General features: G+C 35.3%; 3 protein-coding genes across 12 annotated transcripts in view; 2 read left to right on the top strand and 1 right to left on the bottom strand.

Moving 5' to 3' along the window:
* The first annotated feature begins 1,754 nt into the window (after positions 1-1,754).
* On the top strand, positions 1,755-5,320 carry draxinb (dorsal inhibitory axon guidance protein b). Its single transcript, XM_067370804.1, has 6 exons — positions 1,755-2,229; positions 2,316-2,497; positions 2,829-2,943; positions 3,329-3,421; positions 5,025-5,114; positions 5,208-5,320. The coding sequence occupies exons 1-6, from the start codon at positions 1,755-1,757 to the stop codon at positions 5,318-5,320; spliced, it is 1,068 nt and encodes a 355-aa protein (XP_067226905.1).
* An 885-nt stretch (positions 5,321-6,205) lies between these two features.
* icmt (isoprenylcysteine carboxyl methyltransferase) lies at positions 6,206-11,802 on the top strand. Its single transcript, XM_067371414.1, has 5 exons — positions 6,206-6,591; positions 6,901-6,989; positions 7,123-7,292; positions 8,418-8,635; positions 10,370-11,802. The coding sequence occupies exons 1-5, from the start codon at positions 6,373-6,375 to the stop codon at positions 10,550-10,552; spliced, it is 879 nt and encodes a 292-aa protein (XP_067227515.1). The 5' UTR covers positions 6,206-6,372; the 3' UTR covers positions 10,553-11,802.
* Positions 11,803-11,835: 33 nt separating this feature from the next.
* rnf207b (ring finger protein 207b) overlaps positions 11,836-13,903 on the bottom strand; it is a 9,722-nt gene continuing 7,654 nt past the window's right edge. For all 10 annotated transcript variants that reach the window (XM_067371405.1, XM_067371403.1, XM_067371408.1 and 7 more), the window contains 6 exons: positions 13,891-13,903; positions 13,615-13,800; positions 13,481-13,532; positions 13,261-13,378; positions 12,212-12,304; positions 11,836-12,121 (listed from right to left, as the gene is read on the bottom strand). The exon at positions 13,891-13,903 is cut by the window's right edge and continues 165 nt beyond it. In XM_067371405.1, coding sequence (XP_067227506.1) covers positions 11,977-12,121; positions 12,212-12,304; positions 13,261-13,378; positions 13,481-13,532; positions 13,615-13,800; positions 13,891-13,903 — 607 coding nt within the window. In that variant the 3' untranslated portion in view covers positions 11,836-11,976. The remainder of the gene's footprint in view (positions 12,122-12,211; positions 12,305-13,260; positions 13,379-13,480; positions 13,533-13,614; positions 13,801-13,890) is intronic.

Raw genomic sequence — 13,903 nt, 5'->3', positions numbered from 1 at the left:
CGTATTTATTGCTAGATAATTATATGGACATGATTACAGTTGCTTTTAAAGTGAATAGTTTAGCGATACTCGTCGTAAGTAGGAAAAGTGGAGTCTCTGTTCGAGGAAGAACAAGCCCAGATTCCCCATTGAATTAATCATGTCACTGTTTACACAGACTAATGAGAGAAAGGGGTGAAGCTTTGATATTTTTAGGCTCCTGAGCAACATTGGCGTGCACAGCATGGGATATTGAAATTAATGAAGATAACATGAACACATGATCAGCTGCATATGCAGAAACTGAATAATTAAGTGCATATGAAACAGGGAGACCCTTATTATTTGCTTAATTTCTTTCTGGAAAATTACCATTATGCTGTGCTTCAAAGAGAAATTAGTGTTATTGCAAGAACTTTCAAATGATTGCATTTTCTTTTTATGGTATGTTGGTTATGTAAACTAATGTTTTAAACATACTTTTTCTGTGTTTTAGTGCATCCTGTAATATTTTCATAAAAATACATCAATCCCTTAAATTTATTTGAATGGCATGCTGCTATAAGAGCTTGAGGGTTTTACACCAACATCTGAAAAAGTTCAACTAAACTGAATAATATTCCAGTAAATCTTTCAACATCCTCAGGCTTCATCTGTAGCATCCAAATCATAAGCTCTCGGTTAAATCTCTAAGTTCTGTAGTTCATATATGTAAATGCAGTTGGGAAATGTTGGATTTGTCACAACTCTAGTCTGTCAGTACATGAAAGCTAAATTCGCTTGTTTAATTAGTCACACTCGTCTGCTCAGTGTGTGTAATCCATTTTCTGAGGATAAAAATCCCTTGGCTTGGATCAGTTCTCTTCATCCTCATCTCTAAGATGCTTACAAAAATTACAGTTAGAGCGAATGCGCTTACATGTCTGTCTGAATTTTATATTGTAATAAGTCAGATAGGGAATATAACATTTCTAATGTCGCCCGTTGCTCATGCAGAGACTTTGCGCAGCAGCATATATTCAATGCTGTCCAGTGTCAAGATCAAAGACCCAATGTAGAGCCTGGAGCGACTCCCAAAGCATTTCAAATGTGCACAAAAAGAAGAGCAACATAACATCAAATGGTCTGTCAAGCTGCCTCGCTTTGGTTTATTTCAAAACATTATTTTTCATTTACGGTGTGCATTGAGTCCTACAAGTTTTTAGTGAGACCAGTGGTTTCTTTAAGTGTCTCAAAGCCAGTTTTTTTTGTTGTACTGTGAAACATTGCTTCAGTAGAATGGATTACACATGCTGATTTTGCCAAGTTTGACGCATTCCTAAATGAGTCAGCATATTTTTATTTGATCCTGGAATAACATCCCTACCCCTTAACCTAAAACTTACCCATAAGTTAAGTCTAAAATCAGAGGGAAATGATAGCTGAATAACACTGATGTAGAAGCACCTAACCCAGGTTAAAAGCCTAAACTTGACATAAACTGTAAACATGTCCCTCAAATCTGATTGGTTGATTGGAATATTGTTCCAGGATCAACAAAGATATTGATCCAGGAACATGTTGTACTTGGTGAAATCAGGTTCTGCCGAATGGCATTTATGGAGACTGGCATCATTACGATCTTCCCAAAAAATCTTTCTAATTATTATCATTGTTGAAAAAAAAAAAAAAAAAAAAATATATATATATATATATATGTACTGTATATATTTGAGAAAATGTGATTTGTGATTATTTCTTACTGTATAATTTGTATAATCTTTTCTGCTCTTAGAATGGTGGCTTTATGTTGGTATTTTGGCTCATTTCTCCTCCTTGACTTGATGACCATGACAACATTGAGCACCGAAATGGGCCACAATTCAGCCATAGAAATCTTCAGCGACAATGTGATTATCCCGCCCAGGCCAGAGGCGTCCATACATCAACACAGGCATCACAGGAATCACAGAGGTCGCAAGGAGAGGATGACAGCAGGTCGGCTCAGAGAGAGGCCCCATATTACTGTGTTCCACACCCAAAATGAAGGGCCAGACCTGGAGGGCCTCAGTCCCGTCCGCTTAGAGATGGAGCCAGGAGATAAAAGACGAGTAATGACCACAAGAAAGAGGACCTTCAGGGGGTTTGGTTCCTTAACTCCTGAGCAATTGAATATCTCTCCTGGTGCCAGGACTCCAGAGATGGCAATGAGACATCCCACTGGTCACAAAGTGTTTGGAGGGCACATCATTAGGGCTCCTCATGATGAAGGTAAAAAGAAACCCTCAAACTTTCCAAAGTAAACCTCCCTTATAACTGTCCTGCCATTTTGTAATTATCTACTTTTCTTCGCATAGAGTCTTTGGCATCAGGGAAGAAACAGAGGGTTTCTTATGATCAAAGGCTCAATGAAAACTCCTTTGGGATTCCCACAGAGTCGGTGTTCCCCGCAGCCACCATTGGCTCCTTCATATTACCCATAACTGCAGCAGTCGGTGGGGAGCCCTCCGCAAAGCCATCCCCCTCTAGTAACACACAGGTAACCATCATCTAGCTGTTCAGTCTTTTCAATCACACTGATTAAAAAATATCTCAGCTTCTCATCAATCAGTGTCTAGAAACAGGCTTTATAAAATTGAATCCCAAAGACCTACATTATGAGTGATAATAGGTTCATGCCATCAATTTAATCCACACATGAAACAATTTCTTGTTTATTGTCTCAAAAGCTATACAACAGACCACCATCATTTGTTCTGTTGAACCTCAAAGGATTACCAGTTGGCTAAAGTGATTTACGTTCATATGAAAAAGTGAAATTTCAATACCTCATTTAGTGACATGAATACTGAATATGTTTTGTACCTCAGGTCAGAAGTTATTCAGGTGGGGATGTGACGCCCACTTTCAACATGGCATTCTTCGACTGGACTGATTATGAATATATGAGGCCTGCGGACAAAAAGCAATTTTCTAAGAAGCAAGGTAGACAAATATTTTACTTACAAATACAGACATATTGTTTCTGCTTTTGTGTTTGTGAGTTTTAAAGTAAGAAGTCTTTTGAAATGGTGATCTGAGATAATATGTGTATGCTTTGCAATATATGCTAAATTGTTTACCAGGTTAATGTGTATTGCTTTTCAGTTGGGACCACAAGAATGAACGATTTAGGACTTTTAGGCAAATTCTTCCAAGTTTCCCCATACCTTATCAGCCTGTGCATGGAAAACACCAAATGCCCTAATATGTGAAAATTAAATGCAAATTCAGTTAAGATGTTTTAACTGCAGGTGTCTGTTGTATAAGGTGTTGATGAATTAATTTTTTTTTACTAATAATACTTGACCATCACTCTATTTCCATCCAGGACCTGACAAACAGGCCACAAACAGCCCTAGCACTGGGCTTGTTACTCTTACATCAGACGAGAGCTGCAAACATCACCTGGATTGTCTTCCAGGTGACTTTTTCACATTTTGCAATAATACAATGAGCCCCTTATACTATATCTATTCTCTAGTGAGCTAGAGCAATTTGAGTATTTAAATATATAATATAATATAATATAATATAATATAATATAATATAATATAATATAATATAATATAATATAATATAATATAATATAATATAATATAATATATTTCCATTCAAAAGATTGGGTCAGTAAGATTTTTGTTTAAAGGTGCCCTAGATTCAAAAATTGAATTTATATTGGCATAGTTGAATAACAAGAGTTCAGTACATGGAAAAGACATACAGTGAGTCTCAAACTCCATTATTTCCTCCTTCTTATGTAAATCTCATTTGTTTAAAAGACCTCCGAAGAACAGGTGAATCTCAACATAACACCGACTGTTAGGTAACAATCGAGATCATTAATATGTATGCCCCCAATATTTGCATATGCCAGCCCATGTTCCCAACATTATGAAAGGCATTAGACAAGGGCAGGACGTCTGGATCTGTGCACAGCTGAATCATCAGACTAGGTAAGCAAGCAAGAACAATAGCAAAAAATGGCAGATGGAGCAATAATAACTGACATGATTCATGATAACATGATATTTTTAGTGATATTTGTAAATTGTCTTTCTAAATGTTTCGTTAGCATGTTGCTAATGTACTGTTAAATGTGGTTAAGGTTACCATCGTTTCTTACTGTATTCACGGAGACAAGAGCCGTCGCTATTTTCATTTTTAAACACTTGCAGTCTGTATAATTCATAAACACAACTTCATTCTTTATAAATCTCTCCAACAGTGTAGCATTAGCCGTTAGCCACAGAGCATAGCCTCAAATTCATTCAGAATCAATGTAAACATCAAAAGAAACACTGTACTTACGCGATTAGACATGATGCATGACGAACACTTTGTAAAGATCCATTTGAGGGTTATATTAGCTGTTTGAACTTTTTTTTATGTTGTTTAAGGCAAGCGCGAGCTCTTGGGGCGTGGAGCACCAGATTTAAAGGGCCACACACCCTGAATCGGCTCATTTCTAATTATGCCCCAAAATAGGCAGTTAAAAAAATTTATTAAAAAAAATCTATGAGGTATTTTGAGCTGAAACTTCACAGACACATTCAGGGGACACCTTTAAAGAAATTAATATTTATATTCAGCAAGGACACATTAATTAGAGATTTTTATAAATTTAAAAGACTTTCACAATTATTACATAAGCTTTCTATTTTAAATAAATGCTGTTCTTTTTAACTTTCTATTCATCAAAGAATCCTGAAAAAAAAAGATCATGGTTTCCACAAAAATATTAAGCAGCACTGTTTTCAACATTGATAATAAGAAATGTTTCTTGAGCAGCAAATCAGCATATTAGAATGATTTCTGAAGGATCATGTGACACTGAAGACTGGAGAAATGATGCTGAAAATTCAGCTGTGCATCAAAGGAATACATTACATTTTAAATTTTTTTAATAATTTTTCACAATATTACCGTTTTACTAATATCAAATAAATGCAGCCTTGGTGAGAATAACAGGCTTTTGAATTTAGTTCAAAGTCATTTGATCACACCATTTTTATGAACTGTCTCAGGGTCCTGCTGCAATCTCAGAAAACATGTATGTGAGCTTCACAACCGCGGCCTCAACAACAAGTGCTATGACAGCTGCATGTGTGAGGAAGGTGAGCAAATAAACTGATTTTTAAGTAAATTGATTATGACTCATGCTGACAAAGTGGAAATCATCTTTTAAAATGTTTCTTACATCTTCACAGGGCTTCGTTGCTACGCTAAATTGCACAGGCATTACCGCATCACACGCAAAAAGGGACAGTGTGTTGACCCTGAGGGTATAAGCTTAAACCGTGGCATGTTCATTATTGTTTAAATGGGGCAGACGAATTTGTCATATTTTCCTTTCCAAATGCATGCAATTACGTTTTCAACTGAAATTTTTATATTCATCCTTATACGTGTTTATGTGTATCATTCAGCTGCTTTCCTGGATTTATTTGTTTCCAAAAATTGTAAAACATTGACAGCAATATTTTGGAAATGCATAAGTATTTGCACAAGTTTTACAAAACTTTGTACCTACAAGATCAGTTCATTTAAACTGTTATATTTGTGATATGAAGATTGAGTGATGTGTCATTGAGGAATTTTTGTATTTGTAACTGATGTATTGAAAGTTATTGCATGTAGACATAAGTCATTTGTATTTTGTGTTCATGTGGTTGTTGAGTGAGGAATTACATCGATCTGTTGTTGTCATCACAAGGGAACAGTAGTGAATAGATGGACTTGAGCATGCAAAGACAGCCTTTTTAATGTTGTGAATACAACGCCTGCTTCCAATCAGACGAGCAGCTTTGGAATGGACACACAAAGAAGGACACAAGGGAGATCTTCATCTCACATTATTAAACCATTAAATCTTCCTTTTGGCTCAAATCTGAATTCCTCTACAACCACTTTGTGCTACATTGAAATAATGCTTCTCATCATGCTCATCGAGAGCCATGCGTTCATTATTACATGAGAGATATTGTGCTTCATCTGACACTGGAAGTGTGTTGTTTAGTATTTACCACCATCATCACCACCAAATTCCACATATTAACATTTAATTCTTTATTTTATCAAGTGTGCTGATTAAAAATAGGACCCTTATTCCACATCTTGAGTGGAACAACATTTTTTGCTTTATTTGTACAATGATAGCTTTGCTTTAACAAAGATTACTATTAAAATGCATTATATAATAATAACAGCAACTGAATAATTTAATCTTTTAAAATTACAGTCGCACATCTGGAGAAATTAATACACAGTCACAGTTCAATGAGGTTGAAAACGCTGTCAAATCAATTAGTAAGCAAGTGAGCGTGAGTTCTGAAGCCACGCGAGATTTCTCGGCGAGATCTTGCTGTTTTCAACATGGCAGGCAGCAAGTTGGTGCTAGAAGGGAGGATAAGTATTATTAGCTTTATCTCAGGACTGGGTGTCATTATAATACCTTTACTTGTAAAATTCGGCTCTCACATTGACTGGATATTCGATTACCTCACGGATGTGAACGGGAAAATAGCTATTGCGGCGTATATCACAGTTGTCAATGGCTTCCTGCTAATCATATACAAGGGACCTTTATACAAGGTAAGATTCAAAGAGACAGTCTGAAGGATGTGTGTTATACAAGTAGAGCAATTATTGTGTAACTGGAACCCCTGTTGTATCAATATTCATATTTTAAATAAATAAAGATAAGATATATCTAGATATGTTGTTGCAAAGGCAACTATTGCTAATGTGTGCAGGTGTAATCCTATTACATTAGTGCTCTAATGGGATCTCGTAAGGGTTTCTCTGTCAATATGAATAAGCTCTCCAAGAAGACCGCTTACTGTATGTGGATTTGCAGTATCAGGATCTGGCTAACACTTTCCTGCCTTTTTGCTTAATCAGGTGGCTGTTCGAGCCTGCTTTCTTGGATTTGCCTTTGGATGTGGTCTCATTTTAAGTTTGGCAGATACAGCATGGACACACTTTGGCTGGTAATTCAACTTTTGTGAAATGGGTTAGGTTTTTTTGAAGTTAATATACACATTAAATATAAATAAGAACTGAAAATAAGGATGGCTTTAGAAGTCACATGATTACTGAATAACTCCTGTTTTGTTCCACTAGGTATATGTGCTCACTGTCACTTTTTCACTACTCTGAGTACCTGGTTACTGCCATCATCAACCCGCGCAGTCTGTCTCTAGACTCTTTCCTGCTCAACCATAGTGTTGAGTACACCATAGCAGCTGTTTCCTCCTGGATAGAGTTCACTGTGGAAAAGCTCTTTATTCCAGGTTTGTTATGACCTAGTTCAGATTCCCAATTGATCAAAATTTCTAAATTGATTTTTTGTTTTTTTTGTTGTTGTTAAACTTAATAGCATTAATGGTGTTAAAATAAAATATTAGGATTGTTAAAGAATGTCACTTTTTTAATTAATGGTTTGGTACATTCAGTTACTTTGTAAGTAGACATGTCACAATTATAGATGAATTCCTTGATTGCGGTTATTTGAAATAAAATAATTTGAGATAAAAACAATAGTACACAAAGGGTAGACAAAGATAGTCAAAGGTCTTCCTTCATATAAAAAAAAAAGGTTTGTGTGTTTAATCAGACTGCATATATGCATAAATATTTTTATAATTTTTTATTATATTAATATTACATTTTTATATCTATATATCATAAATATATAAATACCATAATATAAAAAAGTTATATATATATATATAAACATACAAAAAATTGCAATTATTTGTATTTGTATGAGCTCAAACTTCATGATTATGACAGGAAACAAAATAATGTAAGTTTTGTCAGTTTGTATGGAAGAAGCTTTTATAAGCTTTTTATATGCTTATTAAAGGATTAGTTCACTTTCAAATAAAATTCACCCCCATCAGGTCATCCAAGATGTTAATGTCTTTCTTTCTTCAGTCGAAAAGAAATTAAGGTTTTTGATGAAAGCATTCCAGGATTATTCTTCTTATAGTGGACTTCAATGGGCACCAGACGGTTGAAGGTCAAAATTACAGTTTCAGTGCAGCTTCAAAGGGCTTTAAACAATACAAGACGAGGAATAACGGTCTTATCTAGTGAAACGATCGGTCATTTTCGAAAAAATGTAAATGTATATGCTTTATATAATCAAATGATTGCCTTCCAAGTGCTTCCGCCAAAACCATACTTTAGTATTCTTCAAAAAGCTTACACAGTATGTCCTACGCCTTCCCTATTCTACTTACGGAAAAAATGGAACTGATACTGCGTTTGTTTCATATAACATATATAAAATATAATATATTGCCAAAACATTTATTATTTACTTTATTAATTGTTTATTTTTAGGAAAGGAAAGGTTGAAATGCTTCCATGAATTTTCAAAATGAGTCGAATTTCATTTCATTTTTCGACAGAGATAAAGCAAATGAATTGGCTCTGTTTGGTGGGTCTGGTGATGGTTCTCTGTGGGGACAGTCTGCGCAAAGCTGCCATGTTGACGGCAGGGTCCAACTTTAACCATATAGTGCAGAATGAGAAGGCTCAGAGCCACGTGCTGGTCACCACTGGAGTTTACGCTCTCTTCAGACATCCTTCCTATGTGGGCTGGTTTTACTGGAGCATTGGCACTCAGGTACTTTAGATTAACCATTATTTGAATGGAATTCATTTGTATAGCACAGGGGGCGGCAACCTGGCATGTGACAATAGAGAAAGAGGTGTATGTATTTCATTTTAAATAAAGTCCCTTGTACATGCATATGGATGTACATGTTGAGGTAATCATTCCTCATAGTCACACAGCCTGTTAGGAGCTATAAATACTATTAAAGTGTGAGATTTTAACCTGCGCTAGTCAACAGAAGCACGCTGTGATTATCCCTCTGCGTGCCATAGGTTGCCGACCCCTGGTATAGCGCTTTTCACCGTTCCAAAGCAGCTTTACAAATAATATTATTTTGATATATTTAATAATATATGATGGTAACACTTTATAGTAGGGTCTTATTTGTTAACAAACTAACATGAACTAACAATGAGCACTATATTCATACAGCATATATTAACCTTTGTTAATGTTAGTTAATAAAAATGCTCATGTTAGTTCACTGCATTAACTAATATCAACAGATACAATTTTTGATCTCGACAAAACGTTAACATTAAGATTAATAAATGCTGCAGATTGTTCATGTTATCTAATGTTGGTTTCAATTGTTAACGTTAGTTAAGTGCTACCTAAAAGTTTATTTATTTATTTATTTATATATATATATATATATATATATATATACAGTACAGAACAGACCAAAAGTTTGGAACCACTAAGATTTTTAATGTTTTTAAAAGAAGTTTCGTCTGCTCACCAAGGCTACATTTATTTAATTCAAAATACAGTAAAAAACAGTAATATTGTGAAAAATTATTACAATTTAAAATAACTGTGTACTATTTAAATATATTTGACAAAGTAATTTATTCCTGTGATGCAAAGCTGAATTTTCAGCATCATTACTCCAGTCTTCAATATCACATGATCCTCCAGAAATCATTCTAATATGCTGATTTGCTGCTCAAGAAACATTTATGATTATTTTGTTGAAAACAGTTTTTTTCAGGATTCCTTGATGAATAGAAAGTTCAAAAGAACAGCATTTATCTGAAATACAAAGCTTCTGTAGCATTATACACTACCGTTCAAAAGTTTGGGGTCAGTAAGAATTTTTATTTTAATTTTTTTGAAAAGAAATTAAAGAAATGAATACTTTTATTCAGCAAGGATGCATTAAATCAATCAAAAGTGGCAGTAAAGACATTATAACATTTATAATGTTACAAAAGATTAGATTTCAGATAAACACTGTTCTTTTGAAATTTCTATTCATCAAATAATCCTGAAAAAATATATTGTACACAAATATTTTGTACAATTGTACACATTAAATGTTTCTTGAGCAGCAGATCAGCATATTAGAATGATTTCTGAAGGCTCATGTGACACTGAAGACTGGAGTAATGATGCTGAAAAATCAGCTTTGCCATCACAGGAATAAATTACTTTTGTAATAATATTTCACAATATTACTGTTTTTTACTGTATTTTTAATTAAATAAATGTAGCCTTGGTGAGCAGACGAAACTTCTTTTAAAAACATTAAAAATCTTAGTGGTTCCAAACTTTTGGTCTGTACTGTATATATATAAAATGTGTGTTAGATGCGATTTAATCAATTTGACAGTGCAAATATATATATTATATAAATATTTAAACATTTTACTTTTTTTTTTTTTTTTTCACCCACCCATCTTTTGTTTTGCCTTCATGTGTTTTGTTTTAAACCTGTACTCTTGCTTGTCATTTTCCCAGATAATGCTGTGCAACCCGATATGTATACTGGGATATACGATCGCAAGCTGGCGGTTCTTTCGAGAGCGTATTGAGGAAGAGGAGATCTCTCTCATCCATTTCTTTGGAGAGGAATACATCGAGTACAAGAAGAAGGTCTTCACTGGCTTGCCTTTCATCTCAGGAATCAGGGTTAACTCTTAAGGCCGTGCTGCATTGAAGGGAGGAAATAGCCTGAAAGTGCACACCTGGACACCTCTGACTGGCACTATGAGTGAGCTAGTTGCCTGGTGGCATTATGGCGCGGCCCCTGGGGGCGGCACAGATATATGAGGTGGCAGCACTGTAAAACTGACCCGCTGATCTGCTCTGAGACACATTGGTCTACCCTGAGCAGGGTGGAGCTTCCACCCTCAACACTATCAGAGATACTAATACACAAACACCACATTCCTCAGCATCTGTCTTTTCTCCTATACTTCATCATATTTCTGTTCTAACTCCTCCTTGTTTACATGCCAGTCATATGTCATGTATCCTCCTATTTGCACCATGTAATGTCATACGCTGCTTTAAATCCCCTGGTTTTGTGCTTAGAAACCTTAGGAGATTCAGGACATTGGTTTGTTACTGATTTAAGAACATCCAGAGATTTCTTTAGATTTTTAAATGCCTTGAGGTAAAGAGTTTTATTCAGATAAGCTTTAAATTGGACCTAAGATATATTTACTGCAGTGGCCATTTAGATGTTGTCCATTTTGTGTAAAAACGAGTTTATAATGTCTCAGAAAGTGGGCTTTTTTAAGATCTACCAGGCCTACTGATTTCCGACAATCTCTAAATATCTGTGATTTGTCAATGCTGTTGGACAATTTTAATATTATGATTAGAGAAATAAACATATCTGATAAATTATGATTTTGAATGAATTTCCTTATATTTGTTTTCCATTGGTCTTTACAGTTCTCTAGTGCAGTATTTCTCAATGCATATGTCGTTTCATCTAACTCTTGTTAAATGAGTTTGTCTCTTTCGTCTTCACTCCCACACTCACTCATTACCATATTCATGTCTTTTCACTTTCCTTCACACTTGCATGATAATTCAACAAGAAAAATCTGTTTCTACGAAGGTGGGATTCAGAGGGCCGAACGCTGGAGGGGAATGCTGTATCCAAAGTCTTAATCTTTCTGATTTTACAGTTCTGGGAGGAAGGCTTTGCTCTCCTCTTGGCATGATGTAGCTTATATAGACATTGGATAAAAATAGGAATTTCTTGCACACTTTCAACCAATGACGAGCACTATAATATATGCGTAGGTACAGGTAATGGACATTTGAACACATGCAATAGGTTTTTTTGCACTACGCTCGTGCAAAGAGCTGATGGGAGAGGACCACCCTACCTCTTGAATGATAACTGTACATTAACATCTTCAGCAAAATGTAACAAACCTTTAAAATAAACACTGAATCTAGTGAACGCTTAACACTTTTTTTTTTTTTTACATTAATGTGAGCACTGTGAACTGTTTTTATTCGATATATCAGATTTACATTCACGCATTGCTTATTGTTTTAACATATTTAAGCTGACAACTGTTTGTAGGGTCAAAACAAAAGTGGTTTCACATTGGTATCTCTTTGCGATTGGCTGTATCAGCGGTGTTCTTCTGTTTGTTTGGCCTGTAGTAATCCTTGTTCTTGGGATTGGTCTCTTCTGATAGGCTGTTTAGAGTCCAGTTGTCCTCAGTGTTACAGGACAGCTCATTACTGTATCAGTGAAGCATGGAATAGCCATTAATTAACTTTTTTTTTTTTTTTTTTAAATGAGTGTCTTCTGAGAAATTGAAGGAAACTCACCTGGGCTGTGTGTCTGCTGCAGAGGTGCTGTCCTCATACAGTTTCAGCATGATCTCTGTGCGATCATCTTTCAGCTCTTTAGGCTCCTTCAGCCTGTTAAAGATCAAATTAGACTGAAAATCACCCTAATGGGATTATTATATATGAGTATGGTTGATTGATAATGTAAGTTATGATTGGTGAGCTCACTAAGTGTCAAAATGCAGGTAAAAAGTAGCTTTGGGTTGTCAATTAATTTGTCAGCTGTTTGGTAACATTTTTAGTAATTGCAAAATGATTTCAATACAATGTTTGATTAATCTCTTTCCCCCTCAAAAAAGGTACCCATTCTATTTAGCAAAGATGCATTGAATTGATCAAAAGTGATTGTGACAGTAAAGACTTATATTGTTACAAAATTCTATTTAAAAAAATTTTTTTTTTGAACTTTATCCATCAAACAACCTGAAAAAGGTTACTTGCATAGCAAATCATCATGATTCTGAAGAATCATATGACACTGAAGACTGGAATGTTGGCTGCTAAAAAAATAAGGTTTGAATTTTTCCCAAATAGCATTTTACATTTTAATAATATTTTAACAATATTACTGTTTTTACTGTATTTTTGATCAAACAACTGAGTTAAGCTTGAGAGATTTTTCAAAAATGTAAAAAAAATTATATCTAACGATCCTAAACTTTTGAACAATAATATGAGTATATTCACAAGTTCATGCTTACAAATAGTCCGTTATAATATAAAATATGCATAGTTGGTGTGCTCTTTGAAGAAAGGGCTCCAAGTTCGGAATATGAACCCAGAGCACTCCCCAAACCCCCCCGCCCCCCCATCAATGGCTGAGATAGAAATAATCAAGAGTTGGAGGAGGGATACTGGAAAAAGATGTAGGATGGAATAGATGAAAGATGGCTCTATATGTACAGTAAGCCACCTCTCGCACTGATTGGGTTGATTATCTGAACGTGCTCCCCCTGAACTTTGTTAATAAAACATTTATTTATATTACTCTATAAGCCATGTGAGCGATACATCAATTTCTCTAGTACCTGGGCTCAAGACGCTCTTTCACTTTTGCTATGGAGCGAAAGTAGGGGCCAATTTGTCTGGAAACAGTGGTCAAATAAGAGTTCTCCTGTTTTAACTGAAGCAGGTCATGAAGTTGTGCTAAAAAAATGAAGAAAAATGAACAAGAATCACTAAAAACTTGAACTCAACAGCCTAAGTAGTGAGAAGGTCTTAGTGAGAAAATCTAATACATTTACTCACCTTCATAAATCTCCTGTTCATTTGCCACCCTCTGTAATGTCTCCTCCCAGATCTTAGAACAAAATCAATGGTATAATGAGCCCTCCTCTTTTTCACCTCCTCCTAATGTCAGTCTTAGAGTATTACTATCTCACCTCCTCGAAAATGGCCCGCATGAGCTCCACTGAGGAGTACTCTATAGATATCTGTCCATCCACCTGTACAGAACGCTCCAAAATCTCACTCATGGTGTCGGGTTTGGTGAGGGAATGGTGCTTGGTCAGGTCTCTGTGAATCTCCTGCACCTGGTCTTTGAGCTTCTGGATTTCTGTCTGTAAAGTCTGGTTATACAGATATGGAGAATTTGTCTGTGTTTGTCTAAAAATAAAATATAATGGCCTGGACCTTATGAGCGCATGAGAAACACTTACTCTATAGCTGTTC

The sequence above is a fragment of the Chanodichthys erythropterus genome, chromosome 20 (genome assembly GCF_024489055.1).
Source record: "Chanodichthys erythropterus isolate Z2021 chromosome 20, ASM2448905v1, whole genome shotgun sequence".
Classification (NCBI taxonomy): Eukaryota; Metazoa; Chordata; class Actinopteri; order Cypriniformes; family Xenocyprididae; genus Chanodichthys; species Chanodichthys erythropterus.
This window is presented reverse-complemented; position numbering and strand designations above follow the sequence as displayed.